The sequence below is a fragment of the Cornus florida genome, unplaced genomic scaffold (genome assembly GCF_030987335.1).
Source record: "Cornus florida cultivar Cherokee Brave unplaced genomic scaffold, ASM3098733v1 CherokeeBrave_3.0.0_Hap2_Chr04, whole genome shotgun sequence".
NCBI lineage: Eukaryota > Viridiplantae > Streptophyta > Magnoliopsida > Cornales > Cornaceae > Cornus > Cornus florida.
This window is the reverse complement of record NW_026775574.1, coordinates 92,458,168-92,478,569: the sequence shown is the minus strand read 5'-3', so window position 1 is coordinate 92,478,569 and position 20,402 is coordinate 92,458,168. Positions and strand designations below refer to the sequence as shown.

The window sequence follows — 20,402 nt, the reverse complement described above, 5'->3', positions numbered from 1 at the left end:
AATGGTTATATTCAGGAAAAGAAATGAAAGGGAAGTATTTTAGTAAATTTACTATTATACTCTTTAAATAGAAAAATTTATAAATTTAAGTATGTAAATAAAAAATAATAATAATAAAAAAATAAAAAAAAACGTACGTAATATATATATATAATATTTTTAGGGCAAATCATTTTAGCCTCCCCTGCCTCCATCTCTATTCTCTCGTTCTCAACGTAATATATATATATATATATATATATATATATATATATAATATTACCGTCCCTGCCTCCATCTCTATTATCTCGTCCTCAACTCTGAACTTGCCCCCCCTCTCTCTCTCTTCTCTCTCTCTCCAACTGCAAATACAAGGATCAGAAGTACAAAACCCATATATTTCAGTTTATATATTTGTCTGCAAGAATCAAAACTACAAAAACCATATCGCATCATTTCAGATTGTTCAAAAAATCAAAACCCAATTTCAGCCATATCGATCTTTCAAGCTTGCCCCCCTCTCTCTCTGCAACTGCTAACTTGTACGTATGGGTTTTGTGTGTAATCAAAGGCAAATTTGGCATAAGAAATCACTCACCAAGCCTCTCCTTCCCTTTCCTTCCGTTTTCGCCCATTTTTGGGTTAAGAAATCTACTGTAGAAGCTTTGTGTTAACCCTCCAAACCCTTCCCTCTCCTTTCCTTTCCTTCCACCAATTTTCCCCAAACACAATTTTTTAATCACCCTCCATCACCTTCCCTTCCCTTTCCTCCCATTTTCACCCTACCAAACTGAGCCTAAGCTATGAACCAGACATCGTTGATACTAACCTTGCTGAAGACGTATCAACCTTGTCCAAGATCGCTCTCGTTTGCTATTGGCGATGGCTCTGTCGCGATAAAATGAACAAGGGGTTTTTTGTAAAGGGGTTTTTATTAGGGGATTTAATTCTTGAGTTTGAGTTTGGAAGGCGATGGAACTTGCTATAATGCGAACCCCTTAGCTTAGCTAAGAACTGTTCATTTTATCGCGACAGAGCCGAACGAAACCGATCTTCGACAATGATACGTCTTCAGCAAGGTTAGTATCAACGATATCTGGTTCATAGCGTAGGGTTCAATTACAGAATTTAATTCTTGAGCAGGTATTCTACTGTACTTTGTTACTCCCCGAAATATCAACATCATTTAAATTCATGTGTTTTTTTGTTCGATTTTACTGTTTATCCAATACCCCTACCCTAATCGTTGTGTCACGGGTTACTTTTGGGTGTATTTGGTCGGCTATATGAACTTTCAGAAAGAAATTAGAAATGCTTCCCTTTCACATGCTTTTTATTATGCCATTACAAATCCTGTCTCTGACATCTGAATAAACCTTGATATGAATAAGGCACTCACTAGCTTGAAAGAAGCATCTGAAACAATATATATATATATAACAAAATTAGGAAAGAGCTTCTGCGGTCAATACCAAAAACTAGCAGCTCCTAGCACAACGCAACCATATTCACCCATTAATTCAAGCATCTGGATTAAATACAAAGATTATTTTTTATTTCACATTTCTCTTTTCCTTCGCATTTCTTTGTTGTTTACTTTCAATAATTCTAGTTTCTTATGAAATCATGTGTTGTGCTTGTACTTTGATAAGTCTGTTCTGTTCTGTGTTAGCTAAGGTTTTAGCTAGACAAGCGTATGGTCCCTGGCCTCCTAGGTAATGCTAATTTGTGTTGCTCTATCTATGTACTTAATTTGTCTATTGAAATAGCTAAGAACTTTCAGGGTGTTGTAAGAATTGCTAGGTCCATTACATATAGCCCAGCTATATTATAAAATGGACAGAAGCATGATGCAATAAAATGGATAAATCTAGCAGTGGGACCAATTCACATCACAGGTGGAGCCCATTGCTTCAACTGTACCATATATGATCGCAAGGTTAGTTAGTTACTAGTTAACAATTTATTCTAATTTTTTTATAAATGTTATATCTCATGAGGTTGTATGATCTCTTTGTTTTACTTTTAACTACAGTGGCAATCATGTTGGCCTGGGACAGGATACTTCTATGACAATGGATTCAGGTGGGGAATGTGGTGTGCTAGCTGAGACCATGTTCTATGTTCCTGCGGAGAACAGAGCTAAGTTCTGGTAATTATATTAGTTATGAAATGATTCTTTGATGTTACAATTTTTGGAGAGAGAAAGCATTAAGTTTTTTGCCAGCAATGCAGTCAGTTCCTGTAAAGATTTTGAAGTAATTGTACAAGTAGAGTAAGTAAAGGTAGGGCAAAACATATAGAATCTAAAACTAGGCAAGACTAAGAAAAGGGCTCAAAAAACTTCCAATTAACTCCTCCTTTTCTTATTGGAAGTTGATTTCTGTAATTAGACTAGATTATCATTTGGACAATTTTCTTTGGTTTTAACACTTCTCCATAGCTTAAGCAAGATTGATAATTGTATTCTACCTTTAGCGATATTACCTTTAATCCTGATAAACAAAAAAAGAATAATTTATTTCCTTTAACCAAATGCTGTGGGAAAACTATGGGCAGGTTGTTTTGTTGAACTTCCATAGGAAAAACAATCTTTCTGCTTATCTTCTTTATCTCTATGAAACGGTAATCCTTCGATGTCTTGTATCCTTGTGGAAGACGGGATTCTCATGACACCACAGCTATCTGATCATGCTAATTGCCTCTATCCTTTCACTGTTTTCATTAGTTTAAGAAGTCCTACTTTATTCCATTATTGGTTCCGAATTGTTCTGGAATTGATGGTTGTAAAATGTCAACAGCTAAACTTTGAAGCCAAAGACGCTACAAAACTAGCCTGGTGATGATTTGGTTGATACACCGTGCCTATCCAACTTTGGAATCTGGTGGATTAGTATTTTTTTTTTTCTTCTGTTGATCTTGACTAGGTCATTCTAGAAGGACATGAATGTTGTGTGTGTATTTTAGTATTACTCCTTTTTTATTTAGGAAATATTCATTATTTAATTAGGTTAAAAGGTGTTACTTTATTAGGAGATTAGGTAGTTATTAGCAGTTTTGGGATGTTATTTCAGCTGTTATATGTTTATATATGCGGATGCCGTGTTGCTTTTCACAAAAGGAAGCATTGAGTAATAGCAATTTTGCTCTTTGGGAGGTCTGGTTCTTCTCAAATTGAACCTACAGGGGACTTCCGCCCCCTCGAATGGGGCTCTTCTCCCTTCCATACTTTTTCTCATTCTATTATTCTATGCTTTTGCAAAAGCCATACATTGTCCTATGAAGCCTTGCTTAAAGCAACATGTATACCAAAAACCGAATTAATTCTGAATGCATGTGATGCAAGACAATTGATCCAATAAGCTCTCTGAATGCAGTAATGTTCACCTGGGTAGCACTCTAGGGCCTGGTCTACCTAGTTGGAATAAGGCTTAGTTGACTCAAGTTTAGTATCCCTAGAATATCTGGATTGGGACTTTGAGTTCATTAAAGCTTGCCATATTGTACACAAGTGTAAATCCACATCACAATTACAGGTCCCCAACTTAGTGACAATATAAAGATAAATTTGAGAAATCTCCCCATTCCGATTTTTCCTCGAGGAAAGATTAGACTTACTTGAAAAACCAATATAGCATCACCAAAGTTCCATAATCTATTCCACTAAAAAAATTATGTTACTGTAATATTTTGTCTAAAATAAACTGTAATTTAAATAAAATAGTCCATGTCAAAAATGTTGTCTAAATTATGTATATATGTTATCCACAGGTACTCAACAGATTGTGGCATGTTTCGCTTCTGCATAGCTGATACTGAGCACGATTGGAGGGAGGGTTCTGAACAGTACAGCTTTATTGAGAATTGCCTTGCATCAGCAGACAGGCAGAAACAGCCTTGGTTGATTTTTTCTGCTCATCGGGTCCTTGGGTATTCTTCTGATAAATGGTATGGACTGGAGGGCTCATTTGAAGAGCCCATGGGAAGGGAAAGCTTACAGAGACTCTGGCGGAAATACAAGGTGGACATGGCATTTTATGGTCACGTCCATAACTACGAAAGGTCTTGTCCTATTTACCAGGTACAAAAACCCTCTACCCCCTACCCCCCTATTAGATAAAACTTAGTACACTATTTTCTTGGAGCACCATGAACTATCTTAATATCGGTTGAACTTCCAGACTCTTGCATGCTATAAGGCCCTTTATAGTAGGAACAAAGATAATGTGGATTTTTTGATCCAGAACCCAGCAGCCAAACAACATTTTTTATGGTTGTCAAAAACACTAACCGTAGAAAATTTAAAGAGAATAAAGTACATAAAACGCTGAAAATGGCTGGGGCAAAAACTTCAGTTCTGACACATCTGTCTCTAACCCACCTATTTACAAACTCTTGTGAAAGTCCCATAGAATCATCGGTATTCTTTTTATATTTTTACTTTGGCAAAGAAAATCAGTATTCCTTTTCTAGCAAGTAACTAATTCTTTGGAGGGGAAAAAGAAAAAGGAACGGCGAGCATACTCTAATTCTGTGCTCCTCACATGCTTCAGAATGGTAACTAACTTAAAACCAGAAAACTGCCGAGGATATGAACTCCATGTTCATGTACAAGAGTTATTTACTGCTAGAGGCAGAGAAAACATATAGTTGATGCGCGAAATAAAATTATAGTTTAAACGAATATCAATCACAATATAATTAGTTTGCCATAGTGAGTTTCAACTTTCAAGTAAATGGTCACTTATTTGCCATCTATCTGATCTACTTTGCGCAGAATCAGTGTGTGAATTCAGAAACATCACACTACTCGGGCACTGTGTATGGGACAATCCACGTTGTTGTTGGTGGAGGAGGAAGCCACTTATCAGAGTTCAGCCAAGTAAATACCAGTTGGAGTCTTTACAAAGATTATGACTACGGATTTGTCAGGTTGACAGCATTTAACCACTCCTCTTCTCTTCGAGTACATGAAGAGCAGCAATGGAAAAGTCTATGATACCTTCACTATCTCAAGGGACTACAGAGATGTCTTAGCCTGTGTACATGATGGTTGTGAAGCAACCACTTTAGCATCCTGAACTAGTTTGTTTTTGTAATTTTTCTGGGGAGACCATTAGTGTTATTTTTTATTGATTAAAGTGGCTTTCCACGATGCAATTGTGCTATAAACTATAGTCAAAATAATAATATCTTCATCATCCTTGCCTAAGTTGCCTTAATCCCATATGTATGGGATGTAGTCAAAATAATATAAGGTCATAAATTCTAATATATTGCCTATTGTTGTTTTCTTACCCGTTATGTTTTTTGTTTTTTTTTTTTTAATTCTTTTTTATGCTATGTTTGGTTGGAGGAAGGATGGAAGATGGAAGAGAGGAGGGATAGGTGAGCCTTCCCATGTTTGGTTGGAAGGGAAGAGAGGGAGGATGTAAGAAGAGACGAAGAAAGCTCCTTAGTTTTCTTATCCGTTCTTATCGTAAAGAGAGGAGGGAAATAGTGAATAAATACCTAAAATGTATAAAATACCAAGTTTGACCTTTCCAAATAAAACAATTATTTTTTTTTAATAATATTAAATAATGATAGTATATTGGTAATATACATATATAAACTCTCCTTCTCTTCCTCAAACCAAACAAAATAATGGTTTTATCCCATCAATCATTTTCACTATTCTTTCTGTCCAACCAAACAAAAGTGAGGGAGACACCTACCCTTCTCTAGGATGCTTCATCCATTCCCCCGTGTCTCCCTTGCACCATTTTTCCATATGGATGGGATAGTCATCTAATTTTTTATTTTTTTTTGGTTGTTTTCTTTTTCACTTTGTTTGGGACCTTTGATAAGTGCTTAAATGTTGCACATTTTAGCACCTAAGTTAGGGTATTTCAGTCGTTGTAGCTATCTTAATTTCATGTTTTAGTCCTAATTTATGTTTATGTGTATTTCAGGGCAATAAAGTTAAACTGAGCTAAGAACGGTCCATTAAAGTCTTTTTAGAGTCAAGCAAAGATATTCAGAAAAAGCTCAGAAAATGGCAAAAAGGAGGTCGCAGCCCATTGCTCGTATAGTGTGTTTATTCTTCAAAAGCGGTTAATCTCAGGCTTTTGATGATGTTCCCAAAGATGAAGAAGCAAACTAATGAGTTCGGGGCTAAAATGGAGCTAAATAGGGCTTAAAGGAAATAGGACTTAGCAACATTACAGTTTTTATTTAATTTTTGGGCTCATTTTGGGAACTGTTGGGCTTTAATGAGATTGTTACTTAAGGCCCAGTGAACCATTAGATTAGAGTTAGTTTTAGTTTTTATTTAGGTAAAGATTATTAGAGAAAAAAAAAAAAAGAGTTTTATTTTATTTTTTTTTCTGTATCGTAGTATCGTATTTTCTCTCTGGAAAAACACGCGAAGAAAGGGAAAAAGCAAGAACAGGTTAGGGTTTGGAAGAAAAGTTCAGAGAAGATGATGGGGATTGTCCTGTCTTCGACTCCATCAATCATGAGTGGCTGATTCTTCTACTTAGGGTTGGATAAACCCTAAGCATGTAACCTATTCTTTCTCTCTTTTCATACTTTTTGGGGATTAATTTATGTAAGTAGTGTATAGTCTTGAATATTATGAATTAAATTCTTCCAATTGATTATCTGTATTAATCTCATATTGTCTTATGTGTGGTTGATTGATAAACAAATTTTACACATGAATTCTTTGTTAATTGATTCTTGTGATGGCTATGCATGGTATTGCTTAGTTGTAATTGTGTTTCAAATTGATGAAAAATGCTTCCATTTGATAGATGGTACTACATGTTTAGGTTAATTTGTTGTCTAATTAGTTTTAAATTAATGTTTAATTAGTTTAATTTAAGTTTAATTAATTTAATTGCAATTCAATTATTAGGTAAGTAGACCATCCATACTTATGTTTGAATTCCATACTTTTTGTCACAATTGCATTATCTTCTAGATTAATGTGTGTTAAATTTGTAACTTGGATTGATAAATCATACTTTGAATGGGTGAATTGCACTACACTTAGTTTAATTGTCATTAGGTTGTTGATTCATGCTTGAAATTGATGGTTTACACTTTTCATTGCACTTGTTAGCCACATATAGATTACATAGTATTATTTCCCCAATTAGTTGAAAGTGAGTAAGTTAGGGAATGTGCTTAGTGATGAATCCTACACCCTAAGTCTCTTTCCAATCTCTTAAACTCTATTTCTTTATTGCAATCATTTAGTTTAAAATTAATTTTAATCACAAACAAAACCCTTTTGGCAATCACATAAGCACTAAAGTAGAATTCAATTCTGGAAAACCTATAATTGTTTAGATCTCTTGGGACGATCCATGCTCACTTCATACTCCATAGTATAAGTGTTTAGTGGTTTTATAAATTTTAAAATATGATGCCCACTTGACATTATTTCTAAACCTAAAGTGTTGTGCATTATTTTGTGCACACGCTCGGTCGTACCAACCTTCTCCATCCCTATTTCTTCTACTTGTCCAATATTTCCTTTTCTTCATAAAAGAGGCATTTTATTAAAATAGAACAAATTGTTCATCTTCTATCACTCATGCATTGATCTCAATCATCTCTGAAGCTCCCTTTGGTTGGAATGAAAGGGGCAGGGGAATGGATAGGGAGGGGAACGTGTCTCCCTCTATCACTGTTATGCAATGATATCAATGAGGGGACCGGATAGAGAAGGGAATGCGTCTCTCTCAAAACAAATGCTGTGAAATTACTACCTTGTCATTGAAATCATTATTCATATAGCATCTCGTCAGATGTAAACTAATCACAATCACCGTTAGTGTTCCATCGTCACAATCCCACCCTATTTATTAAGACTGTAAATGAACCAAACGTTCGACGAACAAATCGAGCTCGTTTCCTGTTCATTTGATTAATAAGTTAACCAAGCTCAAACAAATTTTCCATGTTCGGATCGTTTGTTTGTTTATAAACTCGTTCGTGAACAAAATTATTGACCGGCTCATTTTGATCTTGATATATATATATATATATATAACAAATTTAGTCTTTTAAGCCTCACGATGAGGCTTAAAGATTCCCAACCTACTTCCAATTGCACGAGAAAAATGCATAGATGCATTCACAGCTAAAGTCTAGCTCAGCCACGAGCAAATAATGTGTGATAACCTGTTATAATCCTCATATTGCTTTCCTCTTATTGGACACATTTATAAAGGTTAATAAGTTGTTGAAAGGTGCTGCAATAGTGCAATACAACAACATATTATCTACACACCTATGTAACAAAGAAAAGTAGTTCTTCTTGATATGTATTATGTAGAAATGATCGCATGTGGATATAATATAATATTATATATATATCTCTGTTTTCATACAAGGATAATAAGCAGGAAAAGTAATTTTCAGCATGACAGAATCCTCCTCACATGACCAACGGATGAATTCATACCAAAACTCAAGACTGACATCGAACAGTCATTTCATGCACCAAAACCACCTGCAGTTTGAACTCTTCCGGAGTTCTTCGCGCACTCTCTTCATCAGCCTTCAGCTTCATCAGCCTTCAGGAAAAGTAAGAATTACACAGATCCTTTGAAGGGCAATATTATATGCCCCTGAGGGCACTACAGAGAATAAAGCTTCCTATCGTTGTCAGTTACAGCTTCATCAACCAATCATCTCGACATCAAGAGTTCCATTGTCTTGTTCACTTGATGAGTTAATGGACATGAGCAGATCATCTATTCGTAAAGGAGAATGCCGAGCTGTGTACTGGAACATAACCTGAGAGCATAAATTCCAAGCAAAGATTATATCTTGGCAAGCCTTTATACAAAATATATCTTCTTCTTTTTCTTTTTTCTTTTAAAGGAAAAATATAGAAGTGGAAGGCATGTTAGACGGCAGTTGTAAGCAGCACAGGAACTGATACTCACTAAATGGCACCTAAGCACCTACAATTACTTTTAAGCATACTACCAGCCACAATCCACATGCCACCTCACAGGAGGTTATATTACACAATACAATATTAAATGGATTTTGGAATGTCAGAAGCAAGCCCGAGTCTTTAAGGACTAAAATCCTCTACTGTGCAATAGTAAACCGGTCTCCTCAAGTTAGTGATGCAAGATAGTAAAATGTTGTGATGTTAGGTTTGCATCTCAACATTTTCCTATCATGTATCACTAACTGGAGGGGACCGGTTTACTGTTGCGCAGGAGAGGATTTTGATCCAAGTCTTAAAGTAGAAAAATAATGCCGTTTCTTATTTATGTGGCGCGGAGGGAGTTAGATCTGTCTCCGGTAGCCTTCCTTCCCAACTCACAGCAAAGGTGGGACATGATGGCCTGTCATATGTGAATACTTAGTGCAACGATAAAAGTTCAAACTGACAAGCAAGGGGGCACGGATTGATATAGAAACCGCCATTTTGTAACAAGCCAATAACAAAGATTAGGTTTGCCTACAGTCTTTCCCTTCCAGCACCCCGTATAAGCAACGACAATTGTGTAATTGGCCTTTTTAAATAATTAATATGTAAAAGTTAACTGAGTAATCACATACCATTTGTGGGTTTATATAAGGTGACTGCGCATTCAGATAAAATTTGCCCTAGTTGATGTTAAAGCATTATTTTGTGCAACAAGGCCGAGAGATATGGACCAAGTTACCACAGCATGACCTTCCCTTGAATTCATAAACAACCATATAGGAGGATGGTGATCAACCACAATTCCAAACCACCAATTATATTAAACTTATAAAAGAATACTACAGAAACATTATCCATCATGTTTTAGCGTCATTTAACACATTTTGTGGGACAAATAGTGCCTACTTTGACCAGATTAGTGTAAACTGCAATCAGTGAGAATCAGAACCCATATCAAAATCTAGAATCCACATTCCCTCAGTCACTACGGACGCCAGTGCAATGGAATGTGTCTATTTATCTATCTTTAGACTCGAAATGGGAACAGGTTTTTATCTACTAACCTTTGAGTAACTATCTGCAAAAGCACGTGCGCGGTTGGACTTGCCGAGGTAATGCATCTCAGCCTTCTCAAGCTTCCCATCCACAAAACTTAATCCTCCATCACTAAAAACGAAACGTAGAAGATTTCCAGAATGCAGTCCCGACTGAAAATAAAAACAATTTACGTCACACATATTCATCAGTCAAATTATTATGCCACAAAAAGGAATGATGCTATAAGAAATATGATCAACGAGAAAGAGATTGCAAATATAGATGTGGTTCTTGCATTTACATTACTTAAGGTAGGAAATGTTTGTGCAATTACTTCAGAACGCAAAAGCTTCACTCCATGACAACACCACCTAAATAGTACACAATACATATGCCTAACCCACTCATCTAACCTCTTTGTATCTCATGAAGGATTGCCAACAACAGGACTTGTTCACATCTATGATTTGAACATGTATTGAATGGAAAGCTAATAATTTAATCAAAATAAATTGAAGTACTCCTTGAAAATAAAAGAAATGTTATCATGCCTTATTTAAGCCAAGTCAATACTAAGCCATGTACCTACTACCACCACTTCTCACGTGCTGATCAAGATCCACGCTGAGGTAGTGGTTGAGAAAACTGAAAATTAAAGTATCGGAGATTTTAAGTGCATAATTACTTTAGAATGTTTGCTAATTAAAAAAAATGAAGTCTGAAAACTACTGAATTTACAGCTTTACCCCAATATGATGTCTTCACAGTATTGAAAGACATTATATTACCCGGCCACTGGTTCAGGTGGTACTACAAAGGAGAGGTGAGCAGTTCTAGCCCAACATGGGCAGTGTGGGCTGTGCACTTGTGTTGCTTACCAACCGGAAAAAGAAAAAAAAAAAAAAAAAAAAAAAAAAAGAGATAAATTGATGTAGTGATCCAGGCCACCTTCCTTTCCACGTAAAAGAGCAATCAAATTGGTCATCCTAACCAATTTGACTGATTGCATAAGTAGCAATGAAATTGTCAGCATGGCAAAGCGGCATGCTGCCACGTGGCAGGGTCTTCACTAACTCTGTTGAGGCATAGGCGTTGGCAGGATGTTTCAAGTGATACTGACATATATAAAAGTACAGTTGAAAAGGAAACTGACAGGTAAAGCTGATATATGCAAAAGCTGACAGGTAAAGGAAACTGATGAAGGAGATGCTCAGAGTCCCAATAAGAGACATCTGTACTGCAAAATCAAAACAAGAGATAACTATTAGGAAATAGCAGAATCCCAATAAGAGATATCTGTACTACTAAACTGAGATACGCAATTGATATCAAAGATATCCTAGCGGATGCTAGGAAGTACACAACATATTGTGCTTTCAAATTATACCGCTCCTTCATGCCTATTTAAGGGCCATCTGAAGGGAAGGAGTTGCATCCCTCTCGATTTCTCAAGCTTTTGGAGGTAAATTTATTCTCCCTACTTGTTATTTCTTTTCAGCAGCTCTCATACTTTAGTTCTTGCTTCTTCCGTCATGAACCACGTACATACAATACCGGAAGACAACGTCCAGTCTTCCATTTCAGAATCCAATTTGAAAAAATTTCAATTCATGTACGCCCTCCCTTCCCTTCCCCTGCTTTTGGTAGGGAATTTTTCACCTTCCTCAATATTACTCCCGGGCAACTCACCGCGAATGCATGGAAAACTTTAATAGGGTGTCTTGTATTATGGAAGGCTCGTGGCAACCCTCCAGTAACCATAAACGAGATCTTATATTGTTACCTTCCAAAGAAGAAGCGGCTTCTCCACTCCGAATTGGACTTGGTAAGTCCCTTAATTAGGGAACACTCACACCGGTTAGTCAGGTTCCACCATCGGTCTACTCTCTTCGGAAGGAAACAGTATAAGATCTCGTTTATGGTTACTGGAGGGTTGCCACGACCCTTCCATAATACAAGACACCCTATTAAAGTTTTCTAGGCATTCCCCTAGAGTTGCCCGAGAGTAATATGGAGGAAGGTCAAAAATTCCCTACTTTAGTTCTTGCTTCTTCTGTCATGAAGAACGTACATACAGTACCGGAAGACAACGTCCAGTCTTCCATTTCAGAATCCAATTTGAGAAATTTTCTATTCATGTACGCCTTCCCTTCCCTTCCCCCGCTTTTGGTAGGGAATTTTTCACCTTCCTCAATATTACTCCTGGGCAACTCACCGCGAATGCCTGGAAAACTTTAATAGGGTGTCTTGTATTATGGAAGGCTCGTGGCAACCCTCCAGTAACCATAAATGAGATCTTATATTGTTACCTTCCAAAGAAGAAGCGGCTTCTCCACTCCGAATTGGACTTGGTAAGTCCCTTAATTAGGGGACACTCACACTGGTTAGTCAGGTTCCACCATCGATCTACTCTCTTCGGAAGGAAACAGTATAAGATCTCGTTTATGGTTACTGGAGTGTTGCCACCACCCTTCCATAATACAAGACACCCTATTAGGCATTCCCTAGAGTTGCCCGAGAGTAATATGGAGGAAGGTCAAAAATTCCCTAGGGGGAAGGGGAGGCATAACCCAGCGAGAAAGGCGCACTCAAAAAGGCAGGGTTCACCATTTGGAGCCTTCAAAGCCCTTTCGTAGGGAAGAGGAGGACAGATAGAAATACATCTAGGAATGTAGTACGAGGAATGGAAATTTCTCAAATCAGATTCTGAAATGGGATACTGGACGCTGTCTTCCAATACCGTATGTAAGTTGTTCATGGCGGAAGAAGCAAGAACTAAAGTATGAGAACTGCTGAAAGGAAATAACAAGTAGGGAGAAAAAATTTACCTCCAAAGCTTGATAAATCGAGAGGGATGCAACTCCTTCCCTTAAGATGGCTTTAAATAGGCATGAAGGGGCGGTATAATTTGAAAACTCTTTCAAATTTGAATTTGAAAGCAAAATATGTTGTGTACTTCCTAGAGGAGACTAGGGTATCTATGATATCAGTTGCTTATCTCAGTTTAGTAGTACAAATATCTCTTATTAGGAATCTCAGTTTAGCAGTACAGATATCTCTTATTAGGAACCTCCTATTTCCTAATAGCCATCTCTTGCTTTGATTTTGCAGTACAGCAGCGTTATCTGTCAATTTCCTTCTCAACTTTACTTTTATATATATCAGTATCACTTGGAACCATAGTTCGCCGTATCGTCCGATACGCGACATACTTTTTCAACTCCGATACGCGACTTGTATCGGCAAGTTTACATTAACTTTGTCCGAGTCCGTTATACCGCGAACCATGCTTGGAACATACTGCCAACACCCATGCCTCAACGGAGTTAGTGAAGACCTGCCACGTCGTAACGTGCCGCCTCGCCACATGGCGGCATCTTCTCAAGTTACCACGTCGTTCTCAAGTCTCCACGTGTCAACGTCTTCTAAGACCCACGTGGCAGCGTGCTACCTTACCACGTGGCGGCCTCCTACCGTATGCTTCTTCCTTTAATAAATAATTTTGGTGCTAGAGGGAGGGTTTGAACCCATGGCACACTAGTGAGATGCTCCAATCAGATGGGCCACATGAGTCCATGTTTCTATGTTCAGCACATAATATATACATACACTATCTCTACTGTTTGAACTAATTTATAAATTAACAAGGCACATCATTATTTAATATTTCTTCATAGTATTTGTTGACTCAAGGTAAAGAAGAATTCAAGACATACAATATTTACATTCTCTAAATTTGAAATGCAAACACAAGAATAGGGGGGAAACTGATAAGGAGTCTTCACCCAGGAAGTTTGACCGTCATACGAAGGTTATAAAGTTGGATAAGTTCCATTGACTGAAGGATAAAAAGATAAGGTGAGGTTTCCCCATCCGTGTTGAGGAAGAAAAAACAATAACTTTCCTACTTGAATGCAACTTAGTACCTCTATAAAGAGAGGTCCGGGTCAACCAAACAGGTACGATACAAATCCCTAAGCAATACCTCTCTCCTTCCTACCACCCTTACGATCTAGCATTGACTTGATCATCGGAGGCTTTTAGGCCGGTACCACATCGGTGCCTTCCCGATCACCTTTTCTCTTTCTCTTCCAAGTACGACGTCCACTGGGTCGAAGCAAAATCTTGCATCAACAAGTATGGTGATGGTCACATGCCACGTTTCAAACAATTGACTAATTACATAAATAGACACTTGGGACTTGGCCACTAACTAGTGCAAGGTGAAGGTGATCCCTAATATACGAATACATAGGATTTTGAACGTACAATGCCACAAACACTTTCAAAAGGCAGACAAAAACTTTAATAAGCAATGATCACTTAGCAATTCACTTGATAAATTATATGAATTTGTTCATATTTTCCAATGATCAAACCTTTTGTAAGAAGTCCCCATCCAAGCAGCCAAATACAACAGGAGGATCATCTGATGTAGTCACTTTCCCATCATCTTGTAGCTCCAAAACCACCTAATTGTCCAAACAAAAAGAAACCCAAAAAAAACAGATCAGCTAATTACAATATAAAGCTAATTCTCGCTGTAAATGCAAATAAATGTGTTCGTATCTGAGTCATGCAGGTCATCAACAAATAAAAGTGATTACATATATTTGGCATACACTGCTTCAACTTTATAGTAAAATGACCTCTAGAGATGTATTAATGATCAATATAAAAATGATTTTTTGTGAAAAACCATTTACAAAGAACTGCAGGTAAAAAACCTTATCTAAACTACAAAAATATTTCATCAAGAGAGTAGCAATTAAAGTAGCAGCTAAACACGATTAAACAGCACAAAAGAAATAGATCCTCGGGCCACTATTCCCACAGAAGAAACTACTACACAAAGCAAATACCCAGTATTACTTGAAGTCTCAAACCCCCTGTTAAATGAAATAATTAAACAAGTTTGGAGAGATTATGCAACTAACAGATGAAATAAAGATGCTAAAATTTAATGAATCCCTGCAGAGCCAATACAGTCCAATCCAGAACAGTATTCACTCTCCCAACACATGAGGCTGTTAATTCTAATTATTCAACTCGATCAAGCTCTTAATATTGAATATGTAGCTTTTTACTCTCTCCAGATCCGGTGGAATCAGTAGATGGCTTAAATTGACTACAAAACTTGACCTATGATAATGCGTTACTGGTATTAAAATTTCAGATGCTAAAGTTGCCCAGAAGAAACATTTACCATTAAGACTCCAAGACAAAACTTCCTTTCCCAGTATAGGGCGTAGTTCCTTTCTTTATACAGGGTGTAGTGCCAAGGGACACAACAACTAGAATAACATGACCCAAATCCAAATAAAAATGTGGTCCCAGTTCATTGTTCTATTTGCATCTTTCATGTCTTCAACTTGGAAAAACGATCCATATGCAAGCTCCACAATTTAAAGTGATTACAAAGCAATAAAAATTGTTCTCAATAGTGAGCACCCAATTAATCTGAACAACTTAGTCATATGTATGTATACATTTGAAAGGGAAAAAAAAAAATCCACATGCAAGCTCCCTAATTTCAAGTGATTATAAATCAATAAAAATTGTTCACAACATGGAGTGCCTAGTTAATTTGAAACAACTTAGTCAGATGGATACTAGGTATCAACAAAGTTAAATGTACCTGTTGGTGGGTTGGAATCTGTCCTTTACTATCTGTATCAATAACATATTGACTACAATTCTCGTCCTTCCAAACTAAAGCCAATGGCGTATTACCTGTTTGATAATGTGCATGCCTGAGGAAGAAGCAGTGCAAACAGGATTAGGATGAAAATTAATCTAATGAAAGATGGAACTAATAAGTTAGAGCTCACAGAATACAACATGAGATACTAATATTGTATGTTCTAAAATACCAGCTAAAAGTTTAAAATAAATAACATCAATGAACAACAAAACCATTAAGTGCCAAGAATAGACAGATGTTGCCAATGTTTGGAAGCTGCTGACTTTGTTGCTTTCTAATAAATGTGAGGAACATCCCTCCTAAATTTACTCTTTTACATGCAATAGAAGTCAACTATGGCTTTCTATTAAGTGAGTGAGTTGTCTCGACAGTCAAAAATAGGTGTCGGGTTGATTTAATATAGAGGCCTGAAATAAGTTCTATCAAGCATTTTTTATTTATTTTTAGCAATGGTCTTATTTAAGTTCTTCAAGAAGTTTGTTCATGAGCGACATTGTACTGAACATTTAATATCTGTTAAACACTATATCACACCTCAAAAAAGAATGTCTCAACATATATGTTCTCATGCACCAGATTACCTCTTAATTTCTCTAGTTTATTGAAATTTTAATTGACCAGTCATATCAGCTAATCTATAAACTAGAAAAGTATACAATAATACCGCTAACTTCAAAACCACTTGCTAAGTTCTTGAATTTCATTTAAACGGCTGAAAGCAGGAGTCCTTGGGTCACAAATGTGAGTCACGGCTAGGGATGAACAAGTTCAGGCAGCAAATGCAGCTTAATGCCCCACAGAGAAAAAAAAATAGCCACGGGTGCTTACTTCTGACAAAACCAGAGAGCAGATATCAAGCAGTTCATGTGAAAAGACTCTTATAAATTGGAATCACTAATCTATCAAAGGTAGTGACACACAGCTATAGGCTCAAAAGTCTTCCTGAAGTTACAAGCAACGCAATACAGTATTGACCTAAAGTAAAGATTTTAACCAAATGTAAAATGAGTGTAAGAACTGATGCACTAACATTAAAAAGAAGAAAAGAACTGGAAAAAATTAAAAAAAAAAATGAAGAAAGAGAGAGAAGTTAGCATAAATGTCTGTCCTGTCATTTCATCACAACAATTGAGAAAGAAACTCTAAATTCACTGCATGATGAATACCAGAAGTTCCTTAATCTGCAAAGACCACTTCAACCCTTTCTATTTCCAATTTATGGAACAACTCTTAGCTAAAGCACAATGTTTGCAGTTTTAGATCTTTTTCTTTTCCAAGCAACAAAGGGCTACTATAGATTCCAAATGCCTCTTAATAAAGAAGAAGTTCACCAAAAATAGGCATCAAAGAACCGTAAAGAGGTTGTTGCGAGTCTAAAATACCTTAAGTGTAAAATTCATATGAGTAAGGTTATCAAGAGAGTCCTCTCATGACAAGATTTATAAGTTCTCCTTATTAACCATTGGATTGAGATTTGATAATTGCCTTTTCCAAAGATCTCAAAAGTAGCCTTAATCTCTCATGACTCTTATCACAAGGGGACTCTCTTAAAAGCCTTACTTAATTTGTATTGTTCTACTAGCAAGATATTTATATATACATACTTACACATGTATATATGTGTGTGTATAAATATCATTCCTGTTTTAGACATCCTGAAACTGTTAACAAATTTGATTGATACCTTCAACTTTGCCTAGAAAATGCATAAATGTGGTAAAAGTACTGGATATACTTTGTAGGTAGGATAGGTTTACATAGCAGATATAGTTTGCTAATTAGAAATTAAAGTATAAGGCATTGATGGACAGATTTTTTCTCTTCATTCAAATGATTATAATTTATACAAGTGACACTACATTTAGACCCAAATTTTTTTTACTGGGGTCTTTTATGCAAATTAAAGAATATAATGGCACAATACCACTTATTTCCTTCTTGCTTGGGTTTTTCCTGTGCTGTGGTTGTTTAGCTTTTTGTCCCAAACATTTATGTTCCATTAGGTTTTGGTTCATAATTATTTTTATTTTATAAAAAAAGAAAGAAAAAAAATTTGAGGTAGCCGAATTTAGTGTTCTACAACCAAAGCATGACATGCTTCAATTTGGAGAATGTGGGGATTCGAGCCAATTGTGATAATACTGGCTAGTAACAGTACATCCTATAGTACACAACACTAAAAGCCAAAAGGTATGCACCTGTTTGCCTAACTGCAGGTTCTAAGCCTGGCCTTGAAAAACATAGAGGTACCCCTTTTAAGACAACACCAGTCAGCGGCTTAGTGCATTTCAAGCACCACATTGTAGATATTGCAGGGACCACCGCGCTGCAGTGGTTCAAGGCTACATATTAGGATTGTTTCAGAAGTTAAAATCAACAGTGCAAAATCATATTTCATGGCAACTGACTAGGAGTATATTCGTTAAGACTGTTTTAATCAATGCAATTAGGAGACTCCTACACAATTCATGATAGAGGAAAAAGAGTTCTACTTGTTATAAAACAAGAGCCCATCCTTGACATAAGGTACTGCCTCTGAATAAGCTGTGTGTAGCCCTGCCTGATCACAGTTGTAAACAGTAATCGGACTGAATTTAAATTTATGGTAAAGTGAGGGAGGGTCACAAGCCCCAGTCTCGGCAAGCTTGCTGTTCAACCAAAAAAATCTGAATTCAGCTGTGCATTCATGGAGAGAATAACCCGCCCAGCAAATCATGTCAATCACGTAGTAAGTTTGATCCAACTGCAACTCAGATTCACAAATCACAACCACATTAGAGACATCACAAATGAACAAATATAACAACTTACAACCAAATTCCAACATCTGAATAATGAGATGTAAGTGTTACCTCGTGAAATATGCAGTCAAGTATACAATATGATTGAGCAGAACGAGAGACGTCTTTGATCCTGGCACCACCGGGTAGAGCAGATGGAAAGTGGTGAAGGAGAGAACCATTCCTTAGCCTACTTATTGTTGTTCCATTAGAAGAAACAACAAAGCATCGTTTCCCAGAAGGCCTTGCAAATACATACCTACAAAAACCCCCCAATGTTGTACATAAACATTTCTCACCATTTACATTAAAAATGTCACATTCAAAGATATCCATCCAGCATGCCTTTCATAAGGCAACACATGCTTTACTTCGGAAAAAAGCCTAAAAATACATCCATGTTTATTATGGTGTCTGATTTTCTAGCAAAGTCCATTATCAACTGATTTTGCAAGCATATAAGATATTATTAATCTAAACAATAAAACCAGTCATAAGTAAAGCACGTTGAATGTGGCAAAGGACTTGATATGCACTTATCAACAAGCAGCCATAGTAAGTTTGCAATAGGACCGTAAACCAAAAGAAACAATTGATTTTTCCTAATTTTAGTTACTCTTAGTTGGATTGAACTGCAAAAGCAAGCATATGGTTGTCCGATGAGCTATGCTGGGCACTAGGAGGAGTCCATTCCTACTTCTATGAAGCACCATTAGACCCCAAATATAAGAATGGGCCACTACCTCATAACTTCAGTTTCTTCTGCTAATAAACCCAACTCTAAATCACAACATCAACACACACACAAAAGCAATATAAATACATACAATTCGCTTGCTATATATGTGTAGCTGTGTATGTGAAAAAATATATAATATGTGTGCAAAACCTAATCCATTCCCTATCACGGTTACTTATATCAAACACCCTCCTCTCGCTAACAAACACAACCCTAAATCATAAATATATATATATATATATATTTACACACACACACAAAATACACACATATATGTAATGTCAACGGAAAAAATAGTTAAGAAAAACAAACCAATCGTGATTCAAGCGATCGGGAATGTCGATCATCCACTCCGGAAGCATGAGTTGTCTCGCGAACCACCGACGAGCTTCGGCGCCCTTGAGCTTCGACGCCTGACGAACATCAATTTCGCCAGTTTGGGGTTCGGACTCAGATTCTGGTGCTTCGGCTTCGGGTACTAGGTCGAGCTCTGGGGAGGCTTCTGGTTCGGAGAGAGGTTCGGAGTTGTGGTTGTGGAGAGAGACAATGGACGATGCTAAACAGCGCGCTTGGTGTTGAGCGTCGCGGCGGTTCTGTTCCTGCCGGAGCAGAGAGAGCTCTCGGCGCTTCTGTTGGTCGGAGATCGCCGGACGCTTGAACGGACGGCGGAGATCGTGAGGCGCCATTATTTAACCCGCGCACAGGGTGTGTACCGTAGCTTTGCTTCCCTTTTAGTCGGGAACTTGAGAAAAGAACGCTCTTTTCGAGAGGAGATTTTTAGGTTATTGTGTTTGGATTCTAGGAATTGGAAGGAAAAGGAAAGAAAATCAGGACTAGAGCGTGTTGTACTCACTATTTGTTGAGCGAGTCTGAAAGAAAAATGAGGGAAAATGAAGGTTTAACCCTAGTTCTATTTTTTTTCAATTACAAGAAACACATTCCCACTTTGGAGGTAAAAAATGTATTACTGCCTCACAAGATCCTTGGTAAATTTTAAGGCCCAATTTGATTGGAGGGTAAATGAAGGAAGAGAAAAGAATGGTAACGGATATAAATAAAATAGTGTGTTTGGTATAGTTTTCTAAAGGAAAAGAAAGGAAGCCAAGGGGTTTGGAATGATACATATTAGGCATGAATCTTTAACCTAATAATAACTGTTACGTAAACCGCGTCAAAAATTAATGTGGAGTTTTTTAATGATAAAACTACTCTTAATAA

At 36.9% G+C, this 20,402-nt stretch overlaps 1 protein-coding gene and 1 pseudogene across 2 annotated transcripts; one reads left to right on the top strand and one right to left on the bottom strand.

The window, feature by feature from the left end:
• The first annotated feature begins 268 nt into the window (after nt 1–268).
• LOC132303957 (probable inactive purple acid phosphatase 27) lies at nt 269–5,191 on the top strand (annotated as a pseudogene).
• Nucleotides 5,192–8,268: 3,077 nt separating this feature from the next.
• Nucleotides 8,269–20,055, bottom strand: LOC132303955 (uncharacterized). Of its 2 annotated transcripts, none has more exons than XM_059801410.1 (7): nt 19,497–20,050; nt 18,518–18,704; nt 18,158–18,408; nt 15,600–15,714; nt 14,341–14,433; nt 9,988–10,131; nt 8,269–8,772 (listed from the first exon to the last, which is right to left on the bottom strand). In XM_059801410.1, the coding sequence occupies exons 1-7, from the start codon at nt 19,868–19,870 to the stop codon at nt 8,656–8,658; spliced, it is 1,281 nt and encodes a 426-aa protein (XP_059657393.1). In that variant the 5' UTR covers nt 19,871–20,050; the 3' UTR covers nt 8,269–8,655. The 2 variants fall into 2 exon arrangements, 1 of the variants encoding a protein (XP_059657393.1); XR_009481457.1 differs by lacking the exon at nt 8,269–8,772 and adding an exon at nt 13,947–14,085 and having other exon boundaries at nt 10,082–10,131; nt 19,497–20,055.
• Between the last annotated feature and the right edge of the window lie 347 nt (nt 20,056–20,402).

Bases quoted from the DNA above. Each gene is read 5' to 3' on its own strand.
- LOC132303955 (XM_059801410.1), bottom strand. From the start codon at position 19,870: ATGGCGCCTCACGATCTCCGCCGTCCGTTCAAGCGTCCGGCGATCTCC. The intron at 15,715-18,157 runs GTAGAACTCTTT...CTTCTTCCTCAG, and splicing joins GGGCTCTTGTTTTATAACAA to GCATGCACATTATCAAACAG. The intron at 10,132-14,340 runs GTTTGATCATTG...TTTTATTTTCAG, and splicing joins ATGGGGACTTCTTACAAAAG to TCGGGACTGCATTCTGGAAA.